The sequence below is a fragment of the Oncorhynchus nerka genome, linkage group LG28, assembly GCF_034236695.1.
Source record: "Oncorhynchus nerka isolate Pitt River linkage group LG28, Oner_Uvic_2.0, whole genome shotgun sequence".
NCBI lineage: Eukaryota > Metazoa > Chordata > Actinopteri > Salmoniformes > Salmonidae > Oncorhynchus > Oncorhynchus nerka.
This window is the reverse complement of record NC_088423.1, coordinates 57,992,188-58,011,907: the sequence shown is the minus strand read 5'-3', so window position 1 is coordinate 58,011,907 and position 19,720 is coordinate 57,992,188. Positions and strand designations below refer to the sequence as shown.

The window sequence follows — 19,720 nt, the reverse complement described above, 5'->3', positions numbered from 1 at the left end:
ATTTAAGTAAAAACTGTAACTAGGCCACTCAGGAACATTCAATTTCATCTTGGTATGCAGCCAGCCTGAACCAGGTTTTCATCTAGGATTTTGCCTGTGCTTATAGCTGTATTCCTTTTATTTTTTATAATAAAAAACTTTTAGTCCTTGCCGATGACAAGCATACCTATAACATGATGCAGCCACCACCATGCTTGAAAATATAAAGAGTGGTACTCAGTGATGTGTTATGTGGGATTTTCCCCAAACATAACACTTTGTATTCAGGCAAAAAAAAATATTTGCCACCCTTCTGGCAGTATTACTTAACCTGTTGCGACGAGCCATCCCGGATCCGGGATCGTGAATACAGCCTCAAAAGCTCATTACCATAACGCAACGTTAACTATTCATGAAAATCACAAATGAAATGAAATCAATATGCTAGCTCTCAAGCTTAGATTTTTGTTAACAACACTGTCATCTCAGATTTTCAAAATATGCATTCCTGGCGCATTCACAGCCATATAAGGAGACATTGGAACACAGCGCCTTCAGAATCTGGGGCATTTCCTGTATGAAACTTCATCTTGGTTTCGCCTGTAGCATTAGTTCTGGGGCACTCACAGATAATATCCTTGCAGTTTTGGAAACGTCAGAGTGTTTTCTTTCCAAAGCTGTCAATTACATGCATAGTCGAGCATCTTTTCGTGACAAAATATCTTGTTTAAAACGGGAACGTTTTTTATCCAAAAATTAAAAGAGCGCCCCCTATCTCGAAGAAGTTAAGTGCCCTGCTGCAAACAGGATGCATGTTTTTGAATATTTGTATTCTGTACAGGATTACATCTGTCATTAGGGTTAGTATTGTGGAGCATCTTCAAAGTTGATGATCCATACTCAGTTTTCTCCTAATCCAGCCATTGAACTGCCTCACCTAAAGCCCATTCTTGTGGGAAGCTGCTATAAACCACCAAGTGCTAACAGTCAGTATTTGGATAATATGTGTGAAGTGCTTGATAATGTATGTGATATCAACAGAGAAGTTTATTTTCTGGTGATTTAAATATTGACTGACTAACATCAAGCTGCCCACTCAGGAAAAAATGTCAAACTGTAACCAGTGCCTGCAACCTGGATTAGGTTGTCAGTCAACCTACCAGGGTAGTTACAAACAGCATAGGAATTAAATCATCAACATGTACTGATCACATTTTTACTAACACAGATATTTGCTTTAAAGCAGTATCCAAATCCATAGGATGTAGTGATCACAATATAATAGCCTGATTGACGAGGAATTGTAAAAATTGTATGGTTGAGAGGGATGAGGCAAAAGGTATGGCAATTAAATCTGGCAGCCCAACTGATTGGCAAACGTACTGCAGATTAAGACATCATGTGACTAGACTAAAGAAAATATATATTTTTAAACTACATAATGAAACAAAGATAGTAAAAATCTTTGGTGCACCTTAAATTAAATTTTTGGAAAGAAAATAATTTATTTAGTCAGAAGGTTCATTCATCACAAAGCCCACTGATATTGCAAACTATTTTAATGACTTTTTCATTGACAAGATAAGCAAACTTAGGGATGACATGCCAGCAACAAATGATGACACTACACTTCCAAGTATATCGGACCAAATGGAGGGAAGCTAAAGTCATTCCGCTACCCAAGAATAATAAAGCCCCCTTTACTGGCTCAAATAGCTAACCGATCAGCCTGTTACCAACCCTTAGTAAACTTCTGAAAAAAATGTGTTTAACCAGATACAATGCTCTTTTACTGTAAACAAATTGACAACATAATTTCATCATGCTTACTTTCTACTATTAACCTCTTAAGTCGACCCTCTACTTTTTTGAACATTCTGTTAAAAATCGCGCAACATTTCAGCGCCCTGCTACTCATGCCAGGAATATAGTATATGCATTTGCTTAGTCTGTGTGGATAGAAAACACTCAGACGTTTATAAAACTGGTTAAATCACTGCTGTGGCTTTACCAGAACGGCATTTACATCGAAAAGCACAGGAAAAACTGATCACTGAAAATGGGAAAATATATCCATGCGCTACTTGAACCCATTGATAAAGGTGAACCACAATTAATTGACTGAGGTTGCAGTACCTACAGCTTCCACACGGTGTCTAGAGTCTTGTCATTTCCCTTCGAGTTTTTTCTTGGTCAAACACATGCAGGCCACCGTATCTCCTCAGGTCTAGGACCGGATATTTTCGTTGAGTTTCTAGCCGGACATTTTTCCAGACGGACAGCTAATGATCTTTACATCGCCTCCTGATTAATTTTATCGCTTATTAACGTTTACTAATACCTAAAGTTGCATTACAAACGTATTTCGAAGTGTTTTGTGAAAGTTTATCGTCGACTTTTGAATTTTAAAAAATGACGTTACGTTTTGAAACGATGTTTTTTCGTTTATCACACAGTCTACATATAACGATATCTAGGCTTTATATGGACCGATTTAATCGAAATAAAGACCCAAATAGTGTTTATGGGACATCTAGGAGTGCCAACAAAGAAGATGGTGAAAGGTAATGAATGTTTTCTATTTTATTGTGCGGTTTGTGTAACGCCGAAATGCTAATTATTTTGTTTACGTCCCCTGTGGGTCTTTTGGGGTGTTACATGCTATCAGATAATAGCTTCTCATGCTTTCGCCGAAAAGCATTTTAAAAATCTGACTTGTTGCCTGGATTCACAACGAGTGTAGCTTTAATTCGATACCCTGCATGTGTATTTTAATGAACTTTTGAGTTTTAACTAATACTATTAGCATTTAGCGTAGCGCATTTGCATTTCCAGAGCTCTAGTTGGGACGCAAGCGTCCCGAGTAGAAGCAAGAGGTTAAACTTGGGCAAAACAGAGATGCTTGTTCTAGGTCCCAAGAAACAAAGAGATCTTCTGTTGAATCTGACAATTAATCTTAATGGTTGTACAGTCGTGTCAAATAAAACTGTGAAGGACCTCGGCGTTACTCTGGACCCTGATCTCTCTTTTGAAGAACATATCAAGACCATTTCGAGGACAGCTTTTTTCCATCTACGTAATATTGCAAAAATCAGAAACTTTCTGCACAAAAATGATGCAGAAAAATTAATCCATGCTTTTGTCACTTCTAGGTTAGACTACTGCAATGCTCTACTTTCCGGCTACCCGGATAAAGCACTAAATAAACTTCAGTTAGTGCTAAATACGGCTGCTAGAATCCTGACTAGAACCAAAAAATTTGATCATATTACTCCAGTGCTAGCCTCTCTACACTGGCTTCCTGTCAAAGCAAGGGCTGATTTCAAGGTTTTACTGCTAACCTACAAAGCATTACATGGGCTTGCTCCTACCTATCTCTCTGATTTGGTCCTGCCGTACATACCTACACGTACGCTACGGTCACAAGACGCAGGCCTCCTAATTGTCCCTAGAATTTCTAAGCAAACAGCTGGAGGCAGGGCTTCCTCCTATAGAGCTGCATTTTTATGGAACGGTCTGCCTACCCATGTCAGAGACGCAAACTCGGTCTCAACCTTTAAGTCTTTACTGAAGACTCATCTCTTCAGTGGGTCATATGATTGAGTGTAGTCTGGCTCAGGAGTGGGAAGGTGAACGGAAAGGCTCTGGAGCAACGAACCACCCTTGCTGTCTCTGCCTGGCCGGTTCCCCTCTTTCCACTGGGATTCTCTGCCTCTAACCTTATTACAGGGGCTGAGTCACTGGCTTACTGGTGCTCTCTCATGCCGTCCCTGCAGGGAGTGCTTCACCTGAGTGGGTTGATTCACTGTTGTGGTCATCCTGTCTGGGTTGGCGCCCCCCCTTTGGGTTGTGCCGTGGCAGAGATCTTTGTGGGCTATACTCAGCCTTGTCTCAGGATGGTAAGTTGGTGGTTGAAGATATCCCTCTAGTGGTGTGGGGGCTGTGCTTTGGCAAAGTGGTTGGGGTTATATCCTTCCTGTTTGACCCTGTCCGGGGGTGTCCTCGGATGGGGCCACAGTGTCTCCTGACCCAGTGTCTCCTGACTCCTGACTCCTGTCTCAGCCTCCAGTATTTATGCTGCAGTAGTTTGTGTCGGGGGGCTAGGGTCAGTTTGTTATATTTGGAGTACTTCTCCCGTCCTATTCGGTGTCCTGTGTGAATCTAAGTGTGCGTTCTCTAATTCTCTCCTTCTTTCTTTCTCTCTCTCGGAGGACCTGAGCCCAGGACCATGCCCCAGGACTACCTGACATGATGACTCCTTGCTGTCCCCAGTCCACCTGGCCATGCTGCTACTCCAGTTTCAACTGACCTGAGCCCTAGGACCATGCCCCAGGACTACCTGACATGATGACTCCTTGCTGTCCCCAGTCCACCTGGCCATGCTGCTGCTCCAGTTTCAACTGTTCTGCCTTACTATTATTCGACCATGCTGGTCATTTATGAACATTTGAACATCTTGGCCATGTTCTGTTATAATCTCCACCCGGCACAGCCAGAAGAGGACTGGCCACCCCACATATGTTCTCTCTAATTCTCTCTCTCGGAGGACCTGAGCCCTAGGACCGTGCCCCAGGACTACCTGACATGATGACTCCTTGCTGTCCCCAATCCACCTGACTGTGCTGCTGCTCCAGTTCTAACTGTTCTGCCTTATTATTATTCGACCATGCTGGTCATTTATGAACATTTGAACATCTTGGCCATGTTCTGTTATAATCTCCACCCAGCACAGCCAGAAGAGGACTGGCCACCCCACATAGCCTGGTTCCTCTCTAGGTTTCTTCCTAGGTTTTAGCCTTTCTAGGGAGTTTTTCCTAGCCACCGTGCTTCTACACCTGCATTGCTTGCTGTTTGGGGTTTTAGGCTGGGTTTCTGTACAGCACTTTGAGATATCAGCTGATGTATGAAGGGCTATATAAATACATTTGATTTGATTTAGGGAAGGACACTCAACAAGCACAGCACTTACACAAATGACTGATGATTGGCTGAGAGAAATTTATGATAAAATTATTGTGGTGGCTGTCTTGTTATAAATTTCAGTACAGCTTTTGACATTATTGATCATAGTTTGCTGCTGGAAAAACGTATGTGTTATGGCTTTACACTCCCTGCTATAATGTGGATAAAGAGTTACTTGTTTAACTGAACACAAAGGGTGTTCTTTAATGGAAGCCTATCAAATAATAATCCAGTTTGAATCAGGAAATCCCATGGTAGCTGTTTTGGACCCTTTCTTTTTTCAATTTTTACTAAAAACATACCACTGACTGAGTAAAGCCAGAGTTTCTATGTATGCGGATGACTCAACACTATACATGTCAGCTACTACAGTGACTGTAATGACTGCCACACTCAACAAAGAACTGCAGTTAGTTTCAGTGGTTGGCAAGGAATAAGTTAGCCTTAAATATTTATAAAACTAAAAGCATTGTATTTGGAACAAAACAATCACTAAACTCTAAACCTCAACTAAATCTTGTAATAAATAATGTAGAAATTGAGCAAGTTGAGATGAGTAAACTGCTTGGAGTAACACTAGATTGTAAACTGACATGGTCAAAACTTTTGATGCAGTAGTAGTTAAGATGGGGAGAAGTCTGTCTATAATAAAGTGATGCTCTGCCTTCTTAACAACACTATCAACAAGGCAGGTCCTACAGGTTGTAGTTTTGTCGCACCTTGACTACTGTTCAGTCGTGTGGTCAGGTGCCACAAAACAGGACTCAGGAAAATTGCAATTGGCTCAGAACAGGGCAGCATGGCTTGGATGGACACAGAGCTAATATTAATAATATGCAGGTCAATCTCTCCTGGCAGAAAGTGGAGGAGAGATTGACTTCATCACTACTTTTATTTATGAGAGGTATTGACATGTTAAATGCACTGAGCTGTCTGTCTAAACTACTGGCACACAGCTTGGACACCCATGCATATCCCACAAGACATGCCACAAGAGTTATCTTCACGGTCCCCAAGTCCCATAAAACCCAACGAGTCAATTGCAACTACCAATGTAGCGCTATGCTACGCAATACAGCTGGATATCTTAAAACATTACTAACAGGAGTTTACATGCACCTGCATGCTAAACGAAGCTTAATTGCAATAAAAAAATCCACAAGGATAAACCAGCAGATCAGTTGTTACCGTGTCAAGTGATTATGATACCAGACAGCTGGTCTGGGTTTTCTACTCTTGCCCCCAATAAAGTATCGACCTCAGGAGCATCGGAAACAGTAAGGCTGATGAATGTAAAAATAATTATTATTATAGATTAAGAATATATAACTATTAGGCCTATATTTAATTCAAATGTTTCACCTTAAATGGTAAAATAATATATACCATTCAAAACAACTTTATAGACTACATTTTCATTTGATAAAAAATTGTTACAGATTTCAAATATGGACTGTGAAGACATATTTCACCTCTGATCTTGATGATGACCATATCAGACAATTTTCTTTTAAAGACAGTTCTAAGGGATTATGAAACATTAAGATTAGACTACACCAACATTAGTTGGCACCAACATTAGTTAGCGCTCTGGATCAAAGATCTCTCTGTTCATCTTTCCCTTGATCCTGACTAAACTCCCAGTCCCTGCCACTAAAAAACATCCCAGCAGTATAATGCTGCCACCACCATGCTTCACCGTAGGGATGGTGCCAGGTGTCCTTCAGACGTGACACTTGGCATTGAGACCAAAGAGTTCACTCTACCATGAATACCTGATTGGTTAGTGCTGCAGAGATGGTTGTCCTTCTGTAAGTTTATTCCATCTCCACATAGGAACTCTAGAGCTCTCTCAGAGTGACCATCGGCTTCTTGGTCACCTCCCTGACCAAAGTCCTTCTTCCCCGATTACTCAATTTGGCCGGGCAGCCAGCCTTAACGAGAGTCTTGGTAGTTCCAAACTTCTTCCATTTAAGAATGATGGAGGCCAATGTTCTTGGGGACCTTCAATGCTGCAGAATTTTTTTTGTATCCTTCCCCAGATCCGTGCCTCGACACAATCCTGTCATGGAGCTCTACAAATCATTACTTCGACCTCATGGCTTGGTTCTTGCTCTGACATGCACCGTAAACTATGGGACCTTATATAGAAAGGTGTGTACCTTTCCAAATCATGTCCAATCAATTTAATTTACCACAGGTGGACTCCAATCAAGGATGATCAATAGAAACAAGATGCACCTGAGCTTAATTTCGAGTCTCATAGCAAAGGGTCTAAAAAAGGTATTTATTTTTTGCAAAAATGTCTAAGAACCTGTTTTCACTTTGTCACTATGGGGTTTTGTGAGTAGATTGCTGAAGAAATGTTTTTATTTAATTAATTTTAGAATAAGGCAGTAATGTAACAAAATGTGGAAAATGTTAAGGGGTCTGAATATTTTCCAAATGCACTGTATATATATATATATATATATATATATATATATATATATATATATATATATATATATATATATATATATATACACACATACACACACACATACAAAAAGGAAAATTACATTTTTGACTGCACTGGGCCTTTTAAGAAATTATCACAATTTGGCAGCCCCTCAGAAAAATTGCTTTGTTACATGAAAAAACTTAAATGCAGCTTAACGTCAGCAGCTAAACACTATGTAAATACCTGTCTTTACAGGGTATGTTACGAGTATGCTTGTAATCGGACCGGGGAGTTTTTCAGGATAAAAAGAAACAGAATGGAGCTAAGCACAGGCAAAATCGTAGAGGGAATCCTGGTTCAGTCTGCTTTCCACCAGACACTGGGGGATTAATTCACCTTTCATTAGGACAATAACCATTACTTATAACCTATAAGGCCAAATCTACACTGGAGTTGCTTTACAATAAGACAGTGAATGTTCCTGAGTTCCTTAAATCTGCTTGAAAATCTGTGGCAAGACCTGAAAATGGTTGTCTAGCAATGATCAACAGAGCTTGAAGAATTTTGCAAAGAATAATGGGCAAATGTTGCACAATCCAGGTGTGGAAAGCATTTAGAGACTTACTGCCTGAGATACTTTGCAAAGCAAATTCACGTCATCACGTCATGTGCGCAGCTGAACATTATAAACTGGAAAACACTCGGTTTGTTAATTTTGATAGAAACAAAACCAATTTTCAATAAATACAAATACAAAACTAGGTTTTGCGTGGATTACGCAACGCGGTTAGCTTTTAACAGCAAGGACCGCTATTTCTTGTCCTGGAATCCCCCTTAACAGACAAGTTTAAGCCTGCTTGATGGACACGCTAAGCTGTTAGCCATCAAGCTAACGAAGTTGGTATCAGATGAGTTTTGCAATGGAGCCCTCTTTCTCTGGAGAAATAAATGAATGGTTCCAGCGCTGTAGGAGCTGCATATATTAGGCACTGTTTCGGGATAAACCGGACCACTTGGAGTTCCATTGCGGAAATTGTTTACTTGCCGAGGATTATAGGCTTGTGGTGGCTTCATTGATCTTGCAGGTCGCCAGCCTACGTAAGAAACTGGGGAAACATAGAGTGATAAATGTTAACATTTTCTACGCCCGTGGCTGGGCTGCATTCGCGCTTGTTGGATGCATCTCTGCCTTTTCACTGGCCGTTGTTGCCCGGAGCTCCGCCATCTGATAGCAGAGTAGAAGGAGCTCAGCAAGAGGAGCAAGACCATCAACAATGGTTGTATGTCACGGGCCATGGAAGCCGAAGACGGCGACTTCTCACAAAGCAGTATACACTCCCAACAAGAGGCCTGGAGCCTGATCTTCCTGCACCTTCGCTGCTGGGGGTGCCTGTGTCTACAACTACGAAGTCGACAACCTTCTGTCCCTGCATGTGGCAGGCCTCCAAGTTATCCTGCCTATCTCCCATCCATAAAGGGTTCTCTGAATCCTGAGAAGCGTGGGAGTGGGCAGATTTCCTTGTCCTTCTCGCCAGCTGTGATTCTGGGCTACTCCATGGTAAGAAATGTGACCGTTCCTTGTGCAAAAACAATGTCTTATCCCGGAGCTTGAGCAAATTACATTACTAAGCTGCTCCCGAAAGTACTACGCCAGGACAAGGAAATCGATTCTATTGTAGTCCATGTGGGTTTTAATGACATTATGAAGGGCAGTTCTGAACAGTTGAAACTGGATTTTAAAGAGTTGATTGACTATCTGCTAAACACTAACAAAAAACAAATCTGTCCTTCTGCCATCTCTGAATCGCGGCATTGAAGGCTTTAGCAGGATTCTTTCTCTTCACAATTGGCAACATGATTATTGCAGCTCAATGCGTGTAGCTTTTGTTGACAACTTCAACAACTTTTGGAAATAAAACATGTTTCATAAGGAGGATGTAATCCACCCAAATAATTTGGGCTCCTGGATCCTTTCACAGCATGTTAAGGCTGCATTAAGAAAATGACTTATCAATGACTCAAGCCCAGCTCAGCAAATCCCTACTGTTGTGACATGTAGTTGTCATAATGCTTCAGCAATTGTACATTACACCAGGGGCATCGGTAGACACAATATAAGCAAACTAATTGATGTCCCTTTACCTGCCCCGAATGCCTCTACTACGCATACAACTATTATATGCAGTAATCATGTGCCTATGAACCACATTTATACTGTTAGCACTAAGCCGGTGTGCCCTAGGAGGAAGTCCACTGTGAGCAGCTCATCCTGCACTAACATAAAGAACATGAGCACATCTACTGCTGCTAAGCTTCCCAGTAAAACAATGAAAGCAAGTAAGCATCCCCGAAGAAAAGTGCTCAAAATAGCCCACGTTAATATATGATTTTAAGAAACAAGGTTCATGAAATCAATCATTTGTTAGCAACAGATTATATTCATATTCTGACTATGTCTGTAACTCACTTAGATAATACCTTTGACGATACAGTGGGAGCAATACAAGGTTATAACGTTTACAGAAAATACAGAAATGGCAATGGTGGAGGTGTTGCTGTTTATATTCAGAACCACATTCCTGTTAAGGTTAGAGAGGATCTCATGTCAAATACTGCTGAAGTAATATGGCTCACCTTAACCTTAATCTTAAGGATCATGCGAATTTTCGCAGCTTTTTGTTAAAAATCGCGCAACATTTCAAAGTCCTGCTACTCATGCCAGGAATATAGTATATGCAAATGATAAGTATGTGTGTATAGAAAACACTCTGACGTCTCTAAAACTGGTTAAATCGTGTCTGTGGCTATAACACAACGTGTTTAGGAGTAAAAATCCCTCGAGAAACTGTTCTCCAAAAACACAAAAAATATATTAATCTGCCAGTCAATGTATTGTTTAAGGCGACTGCAAATACATGAGGATGATCTGTAAACGCCTACAGCTTCCACACGATGTCGCCAGTGCTGGCATTTCGAACAGACTTAATCCTTGGTTGTATGACATTTTGCCCTTTCCTGTTTAAGTCTCTCAACAGGATGTTATTAAAATGGAAAAGATGGCCGCTGATTTCAAGACGAGCTGCTATCGAATACAGATCGCCCCGTGATGAATTGTATAGATTATTAATGTTTATTAATACCTAAAGTTGGTTTAGAAAAGTAGTTTGAAGTGTTTTGTAAAAGTATATAGGCAACTTTTGTCATTTTAAAAAGTGACGTTGCGTCTTGTAAAAGGGAATATTCCTGGATCAGACCGGTCTTCAGAAAACAACATTTTGGCTATACAATGACGGATTTAATCGGGAAAAAGACCCAATTGTGATGTTTATGGGATATATATAGGAGTGCCAAGAATGAAGCTCGTCAAAGGTAATGAATGTTTTATATTTTATTTCTGCGTTTTGGGTAGCGCCGGCTACCGCAAAATCTGTCGTTTTAGATGACGTTCCAGTACTTTGGGGGTGCATGCTATCAGATAATAGCTTCTCATGCTTTCGCCGAAAAGCATTTTACAAATCTGACTCGGTGGCTAGATTCACAACGAGTGTAGCTTTAATTCAGTACCTTGTATTTTTTTAATGAAAGTTTGATTTTTATCAAAAACTATATGTGGCGCTCTTGAAATTTCAGCTGATTTGATCCCGACAGCGGAACCAACTCCCTAAAAAGTTTTAAGGCCATTCTGGTGGGAAGCTGCTATAGACCACCAAGTGCTAACGGTCAGTATCTGGATAACATGTGTGAAATGCTTGATAGTGTTTGTGATATCAACAGAGAGTTATATTTTCTGGGTGATTTAAATATTGACTACCCACTCAAGAAAAAGCTTCAAACTGTACCCAGTGCCTGCAACCTGGTTCAGGTTATCAGTCAACCTACCAGGGTAGTTAGAAACCACACAGGAATGAAATCATCATTAATTATTGATCACATCTTTACGAATGCTGCAGACATTTTCTTGAAAGCAGTATCAAGATCTGTCGGAAGTAGTGATCACAATATACTAGCCATATCGAGGAAAACCAAATTTCCAAAGTCTGGGCCTAATATAGTGTATAAGAGGACATACAATATGTTTTGTAGTGATTCCTATGAATTTTTCATTGGCAAGATTATCAAAAGTATGTATAACATGCCAGCAACAAACACTGACAATACACATCCAAGTATATCTGACCAAATTATAAGAGACAATCATTGTACTTATAAATTCCGTAAAGTTATTGTGGAAGAGGTGAAAAAAAATATTGTTGACTATTAACGATGACAAGCCACCGCGGTCTGACAACTTGGATGGAAGATAATAGCGGACGATATTGCCATTCCTAATTTGCCACATCTTCAATTGATGCCTACTAGAAAGTGCGTGCCATCAGGCTTCCAGGGAAGGTAAATTAATTCCGCTATCTAAGAATCGTAAAGCTGGCTCAAATAGCCGACCAATCAGCCTGTTACCAACCCTTAGTAAACTTTTGGAAAAAATTGTGTTTGTCCAGATACAATGCTATTTTACAGTAAACAAATTCACAAGACACTTACAGCATGCTTATAGAGAAGGACATTCAAGAAGCACAGTACTTACACAAATTGGCTAAGTGAAATGTGTGATAAAAAGATTGTGGTTTCTGTTTTGTTAGACTTCAGTGAAGCCTTTGACATTATCGATCATAGTCTGCTGCTGGCAAAAGTTATGTGTTATGACTACACACACTGCTATATTGTAGATAAAGAGTTACCTGTCTAACAGAACACAGAGGGTGTTCTTTAATGGAAGCCTCTCCAACATAATCCACGTAGAATCAGGAATTCCCCGAGACAGCTGTCTAGGCCCTTTACTTTTTTCAATCTTTACTAATGAATTGCCACTGACTTTGAGGAAAACCAGAGTTCCTATGTATGCGGATGACTCAACACTATACAGCTACTACAGCGACTGAAATGATTGCAACACTCAATAACGAGCTGCAGTTATTAGTTTCAGAGTGGGTGGCAAGGAATAAGTTCAATAAATATTTCTAAATCTAAATGCATTGTATTTGGGACAAATCATTCACTAAACCCTACATCTCAACTAAATCTTGTAATAAATTATGTGTAAATTGGGAAAGTTGAGGTGACTAAACTGTTTGGAGTTTGCCTGGATTGTAAACTGTCATGGTCAAACATATTGACACAACAGTAGCTAAGATGGGGAGAAGTCTGTCTATGATAAGGTGCTGCTCTACCTTCTTGTCAGCACTTTCAACAAGGCAGGCCCTACAGGCCCTAGTTTTGTCACACCTGGACTACTGTTCATTCATGTGGTCAGGTGCCACAAAAAAGGACAATTGCAATTGGTTCAGAACAGGCCACGGCTGGCCCTTGGATGTACACATATTAATAATATGCATGTTAATCTCTCCTGGCTCAAATTGGAGGACAGATTGACTTTGTCACTGCTTGTGTTTATGAAAGGTATTGACATGTTGAATGCACCAAGCTGTCTGTTTGAACTACTGGCGCACAGCTCGGACACCCATGCATACCACACAAGACATGCCACAAGAGGTCTCTTCACAGTCCCCAAGTCCAGAACAGACTATGGGAAGGCACACAGTACTAAATAGAGCCATGACAACATGGAACTCTACTCCACATCAAGTAACTCATGCAAGCAGTAAAATTTGTTTTAAAAAAACAGATTAATATGGAACCTTATGGCAGCAGCTAATCCATAATAAATACGAATACAAAATACCACGAAAGACTCACAGCTGTAATTTCTTCCAAAGGTGATTCTTCAAGATATGTTAGTGTGTTATGTTTCAAATTGTTTTTACAAATGTTAGAATTTTTCTTCCACTTTGATATTACAGCGTATTTTGAGTAGATTGTTGACAAAGAAATTACAATTAGATCCATTTTATCTCACTTTGTAAAACAAAAAAATGTTAAAAAAGTTAAGGGGTGTGGATACTTTCTGAAGGCACTGTACATATAGAAAACAAAGCTATATCCAGGGGTCATCTGATCCGGAGGACATGAAAACAGAATTAACAGAGATCCAACAGTGATTAAAATGAACAAAAACGACACCTGTACCTTTCGTTACAGTTGCTGGCTTAGCCTTCTTTTTTGTAGCTTCAGGTTCTAAGTCAAATACAGAACAGTTTTGAATGAGACCCTATCTAAATAACAGTCGAAGGGTATTGAGTTGACAGAAGACATGAATGGGTGAGCATGGAAACTAAATCCATACACTGTACCTTTCTTAAGAGGGTCTGGTTTGTCCATCTCTTTCACACCCTCAGGTTCTGAAACAAGTAGGAACAAGAAATGACATAGCATTATTACAGCACGGCTCTTAACTGAAGGTACGATAAAAACATCAGCTTTAGGACAAGATGATTTTGCTTGTCCTAAGGCTGATTATTTCACAATTTTTGTTATGCAAACATTACGTTTGAGTCAAATATTGTGTAGTGTTGATTGACAATGTAGGCTGTGAGGGGAGGATGTGCCTTTAAATGGTGGTGATGGTGGATGTGCCTTTAAACTGCAGACTCCCACTCCGAGGGTCACGTATTCAATCCCAGTGCTAGCCACTAGTGGTGCGCTGGTCAGCTGTTTGTTCATCTGCACTCGCCCGCAATTGCTAATAACCCATCTGCATCCACCTGACTATAGTTGATAAAGTGAAAACCTGTGGCCCGCACCCGACACTAACCTGCTAATATAGAAAATGCGCTGTAGGTTATAGTCAGAGACTGTATTTAAATAGGTTTCTAGGCTACATGCTGCTTCTCTTCTGTCATTAGCCTTTATGTTGCCCTTGAAGACTAAATAGAGCTCACCAGAATGTCATAAATGGTTAGAATGAATGATTCAATCTAGTTGACATTGGTAAAGTTCTCTCTTTTATATCTGCTCCTTTTGAGGAGCAAAGCCATTTGGGGACCAGGGATCAAATGCATAACAAATGCATGACAATGTAAATAGTCTGGGTGGCCATTTGATTGTTCAGCAGTCTCATGGCTTGGGGGAAGAAGCTGTTAAGGTGCTTTTTAGACCTAGACGTGGCGCTCTGGTATTGCTTGCCATGCAGCAACAGAAAGAACAGTCTATGACTTGGGAGACTGGAGTCTTTGACAATTTGTTGGGCCTTCCTCTAGTCCTGTATGGCAGGAAACTTGGCACCAGTGATGTATCGGGCAGTACACACTACCCTCTGTAGCTGTCACGGTTCATGAATCCACTGCCTCCCTCTCTCTTTCTCTCTCTCTCTCTCTCTCTCTCTCCCGTGTTTGTGTGGGCGTGGTTCCCAATCTCGGCCTGATTGTCTGCGCCAGCTGGAACCACTTATCTTCCCTTTATATGTTCTGTAACCAGTGTTTCTTGTTGTCAGATCGTTGTTACTTCCCTGAGGTTGTGTCGTGTGTCCGTACTCATCTCTCGCCGCCCTTGTGTGAATTATCTGCTGTGCTCCTTCCTACCCATCCGGACACACTCCCCTGGATTTCTCAGCACGCTATCATCGGAAGATGCGCCCTAGTCCCTGGGTCGGATTCCGTCTGAGTACAGTCCGTCTGTCCTGTTGCTACTGTAAACTGTATTCATTAAACCATCGTTGCTTGCATCTTGCATCCGCCTCTGTATTGTCACAGAACGATCTGACCAGACCATGGATGCAGCGAGTTCAATGAGTCTGACCGAATTCATTTCCCGCAGTATCACGAGAATGGATCAACAAGAGGAGAACATCTCCAGCACAGGTCGGGCAGTACAAGCCCTTGCGACGCAGGTATCCCAGCTGACCCAACAATTACAACATCTGAGGGGTTCCGCTGCGCCACCTACACCGGCAGTTCAACCCGCCCCGCCAGAGCCGGATTCCCAGCTAGAGCCACGGCTACCGACACCAGAGGGTTATTCAGGTGATCCTGACTATTGCAGAGCTTTTCTTACGAGATGTTCCATGCATTTCTCGTTGCAGCCACGGACCTTCAACCGTGAACAGTCTAAGGTAGCCTTCGTACTCACACTGCTATCAGGCAAAGCGGCTCTTTGGGGAACGGAGGTGTGGGCGAACCAGGACCCATGCTGCACCTCTTTCCAGACACTCTCCGAGGAGATGAGAAGGGTCTTCGATCGGGCCGTGGCGGGTAGGGAGGCGGCCAGACTACTCGCTGACCTTCGCCAAGGAGACCGTTCAGAATCGGAATACTCCATCCAATTCCGCACTCTGGCCGCAGAGTGTCAGTGGAACGAGGATGCGCAGTGGGACATGTTCCTGCATGGGCTGGAGGACCGGATCCAGAAGGAGATTTATGTTCTGGACCTTCCCAGGAGTTTAAATGGACTAGTGGAACTAGCCTTGAGGGTCGACCCTCGTCTGAGTCGTATTGGCCGCCGAGCATGCCCTAACAGACCGTATATAACGACACGGAGGGCTGGCATGCCAGCGGCGGGAACACGGCCAGTTCAGCCTCCGCTCACGAACCCATGCAGCTGGGGAGAGCTCGCCTCTCCCGGGAAGAGAGGGAGAGGCGGAGATCCCAAGGACTCTGTCTCTACTGTGGTAGAGCGGGCCACTTTATCCACTCCTGCCCGGTAAAAGATCAGGCCCGGTAGTAAGCATGAGGCTACTATCGGGTGGTGTCACCACAGAGAAGACCTCATCTTCTACTCTCCTCCCGGTAAGACTAAGATGGGCCACCCACACGCACGACACCCAAGCCTTACTGGACTCAGGAGCAGAGGGTAATTTCATGGACTTCAAGCTCGCTCACAAACTCCAGATTCCTATCACCTCACTCACGCACAAGATATCCGTCAACGCTCTCAATGGTCAAGAACTCCCCAACATTTCTCACACCACTGAACCTATCACACTCATCACTTCTGGCAATCACACTGAGACACTATCATTTCTACTCATGGACTCACCCCTTGCACCATTAGTTCTCGGCCACCCTTGGCTCACCCAACACAACCCCAGAGTTGACTGGGTTCATAACTCTATATCCATGTGGAGTAACAAGTGTCTTGAGTCCTGTTTAGTGTCTGCTTGTTTGTCTGTGTCTGATTCTGTGTCTCTAGAGGAGGCAGTGGATTTGTCTAACGTGCCCGTTGAATACCTCGACCTGAAGGAGGTGTTCAGTAAGTCCCGTGCTGCTTCTCTTCCTCCGCATCGTCCCTATGACTGTGCAATAGAATTATTGCCAGGTGAGTCTCCGCCTAAAGGCAAGTTATATTCACTCTCTGTTCCTGAGAGGGAGGCTATGGAGAGATACATCTCTGATTCTCTGGCATCTGGATTCATTCGTCCTTCCTCTTCTCCAGCGGGGGCGGGGTTCTTCTTTGTGGGGAAGAAGGACGGATCTCTGCGTCCTTGCATTGATTACCGTGGGTTGAATAACATCACAGTGAAGAATACCTATCCCTTACCGTTGATGTCCTCAGTCTTTGAAAGGTTACAGGGAGCATCCGTGTTCACTAAGTTGGATTTACGTAATGCATATAATTTGGTTCGCATAAGGGGGGGGGACGAATGGAAGACCGCGTTTAACACCCCCAGAGGGCACTTCGAATATTTGGTCATGCCTTTTGGGCTGTCCAACTCCCCAGCGGTTTTCCAGGCACTCGTCAATGACGTGCTGAGAGATATGATTGATCAGTTCATATATGTTTACCTGGATGACATACTGATTTTTTCTTCTTCTCTCCAGGAACACGTTCAGCACGTCAGACGAGTGCTTCAGAGGTTGTTGGAGAATGGACTTTTTGTCAAGGCGGAGAAATGCATTTTTCATGCACAATCCGTTCCATTCCTAGGTTACATCGTCTCGACTGAAGGTATTCGCGTGGATCCTGACAAGGTTAAGGCTGTGGTGGATTGGCCAAGCCCAGATTCCCGTAAAGCCCTACAAAGGTTTCTGGGATTCGCCAATTTCTACCGGCGTTTCGTTCGCAACTTTAGTCAGATAGTCGCTCCTCTTACCGCCTTAACCTCCCCCAGAGTGACGTTCAGGTGGTCCGATACAGCCGAGGCTGCATTCGCCAAACTCAAGAGCCGCTTTGTTTCGGCTCCCATCCTCATAGCTCCCGATCCCTCGCGTCAGTTCGTGGTGGAGGTGGACGCTTCAGAGGTGGGGGTAGGTGCGGTACTTTCCCAACGTTCCTCTTCTGACGACAAGATGCACTCTCACGCGTTCCTTTCCCATCGGTTATCACCTGCGGAACGCAACTACGACATTGGCAACAGAGAGTTGTTGGCAGTGAAGTTAGCACTGGAGGAGTGGCGCCATTGGTTAGAGGGTTCGGGGGTACCTTTTATAGTTTGGACCGATCACAAAAATTTGGAATATATCAGAACCGCCAAGCGACTCAACTCCAGGCAGGCGCGGTGGGCACTCTTTTTCGGACGTTTTGACTTCTCTCTCTCGTATCGCCCGGGTTCCAAGAATGTCAAACCCGATTCCCTTTCTCGCATTTTTGACCATTCCGAACGCCAATCCACTCCCGAGTGCATCCTACCCGGGACCCTAGTGGTCTCCACACTCACATGGGAGGTTGAATCGAGGGTCAAAACGGCCTTAGAAGGGGTAACGCCTCCGCCCGGTTGCCCGCCTAATCGGTTGTTTGTGCCGGAGGGGTGTCGGTCCGATGTTATTCGGTGGGGGCATTGCTCCAACGTAGCGTGTCATCCAGGAGTCAGCCGCACTAGCTTTTTGGTTAAGCAACGCTTTTGGTGGCCACTGATGGCTCATGACATTCACAGTTTTGTCTTGGCTTGCTCGGTTTGTGCCACTGGGAAGACTTCTAATCGACCCCCAGATGGGTTACTCCAACCGCTGTCGGTCCCTTCGAGACCCTGGTCCCACATCGCGCTAGATTTTGTTACCGCCCTTCCGCCCTCCCAGGGCAAGACGGTTGTTTTGACCGTGGTGGACCGGTTCTCGAAGGCGGCTCATTTTATTCCCTTGCCTAAATTACCATCTGCCAAGGAGACAGCGGTAACTGTCGTGGATCACGTCTTTCGCTTACATGGCCTGCCGATGGACGTAGTTTCTGACAGGGGGCCCCAATTTGTGTCCAAGTTTTGGCAAGAGTTTTGTAGGTTACTGGGAGCGAATGTCAGCCTGTCTTCAGGGTTTCATCCCCAGAGCAACGGTCAAACGGAGAGGGCCAACCAAGATTTGGAGAGAGTGTTGCGATGTTTGGTTTCTAAGAATCCCTCTTCCTGGAGTCAACAACTCTCTATGGTTGAGTACGCTCACAATTCGTTGCCAGTGGCAGCCACGGGTCTCTCTCCGTTTGAGTGTAGTTTAGGTTACCAGCCACCTATCTTTCCCAGTACGGAGTCCGAGGTCACTGTTCCCTCCGCTCACGCTTTCATCCAGAGGTGCCGTCACGCATGGAGCAGAGCCCGTGAGACTCTTCTCCGGGTGGGGGCGCGCACCAAGGCTAAGGCCGATCGCCACCGGTCGAAGCCTCCGGTATACGTCGTTGGCCAAAGAGTGTGGCTTTCTACTAAGAACATTCCACTCCGATCTGTTTCGAACAAGCTTGCCCCCAAATTTATCGGCCCGTTCAAAGTCACCAGGATCATTAGTCCGGTGGCGGTCCAGCTCAAGCTTCCTCCGGCGTATAGGAGAATTCATCCTACCTTTCATGTGTCTAAAATAAAACCTGTGTTTCAGGCGCGCATTAACCCGCCGGTCCCGGTTCCCCCGCCGCCACGACTAGTTGATGGGGAACCCACCTTTTCTGTCAATCGTATTTTGGACTCTAGAAGGAGGGGACGCGGATTCCAGTACCTGGTGGACTGGGAGGGTTACGGCCCGGAGGAGAGAAGTTGGGTACCTGCTAGGGACATTCTGGATCACTCCCTTATCGATGATTTCAATCGACAGGTAAATTCGCCTAGGGGGGTATTGTCACGGTTCATGAATCCACTGCCTCCCTCTCTCTTTCTCTTTCTCTCTCCCGTGTTTGTGTGGGCGTGGTTCCCAATCTCGGCCTGATTGTCTGCGCCAGCTGGAACCACTTATCTTCCCTTTATATGTTCTGTAACCAGTGTTTCTTGTTGTCAGATCGTTGTTACTTCCCTGAGGTTGTGTCGTGTGTCCGTACTCATCTCTCGCCGCCCTTGTGTGAATTATCTGCTGTGCTCCTTCCTACCCATCCGGACACACTCCCCTGGATTTCTCAGCACGCTATCATCGGAAGATGCGCCCTAGTCCCTGGGTCGGATTCCGTCTGAGTACAGTCTGTCTGTCCTGTTGCTGCTGTAAACTGTATTCATTAAACCATCGTTGCTTGCATCTTGCATCCGCCTCTGTATTGTCACAGTAG

At 43.6% G+C, this 19,720-nt stretch overlaps 1 protein-coding gene across 45 annotated transcripts in view; it reads right to left on the bottom strand.

Annotated features, from left to right (window-relative positions):
- The window catches only part of si:ch211-266g18.10 (nucleolar protein dao-5), a 157,221-nt gene that overhangs the window by 12,232 nt on the left and 125,269 nt on the right, over positions 1-19,720 (bottom strand). For 41 of the 45 annotated variants that reach the window (XM_065012940.1, XM_065012936.1, XM_065012931.1 and 38 more), the window contains 2 exons: positions 13,630-13,677; positions 13,466-13,513 (listed from right to left, as the gene is read on the bottom strand). In XM_065012940.1, the coding sequence (XP_064869012.1) occupies positions 13,466-13,513; positions 13,630-13,677 (96 nt within the window). The remainder of the gene's footprint in view (positions 1-13,465; positions 13,514-13,629; positions 13,678-19,720) is intronic. The other 4 variants (XM_065012916.1, XM_065012908.1, XM_065012919.1 and 1 more) reach the window with 1 other exon arrangement.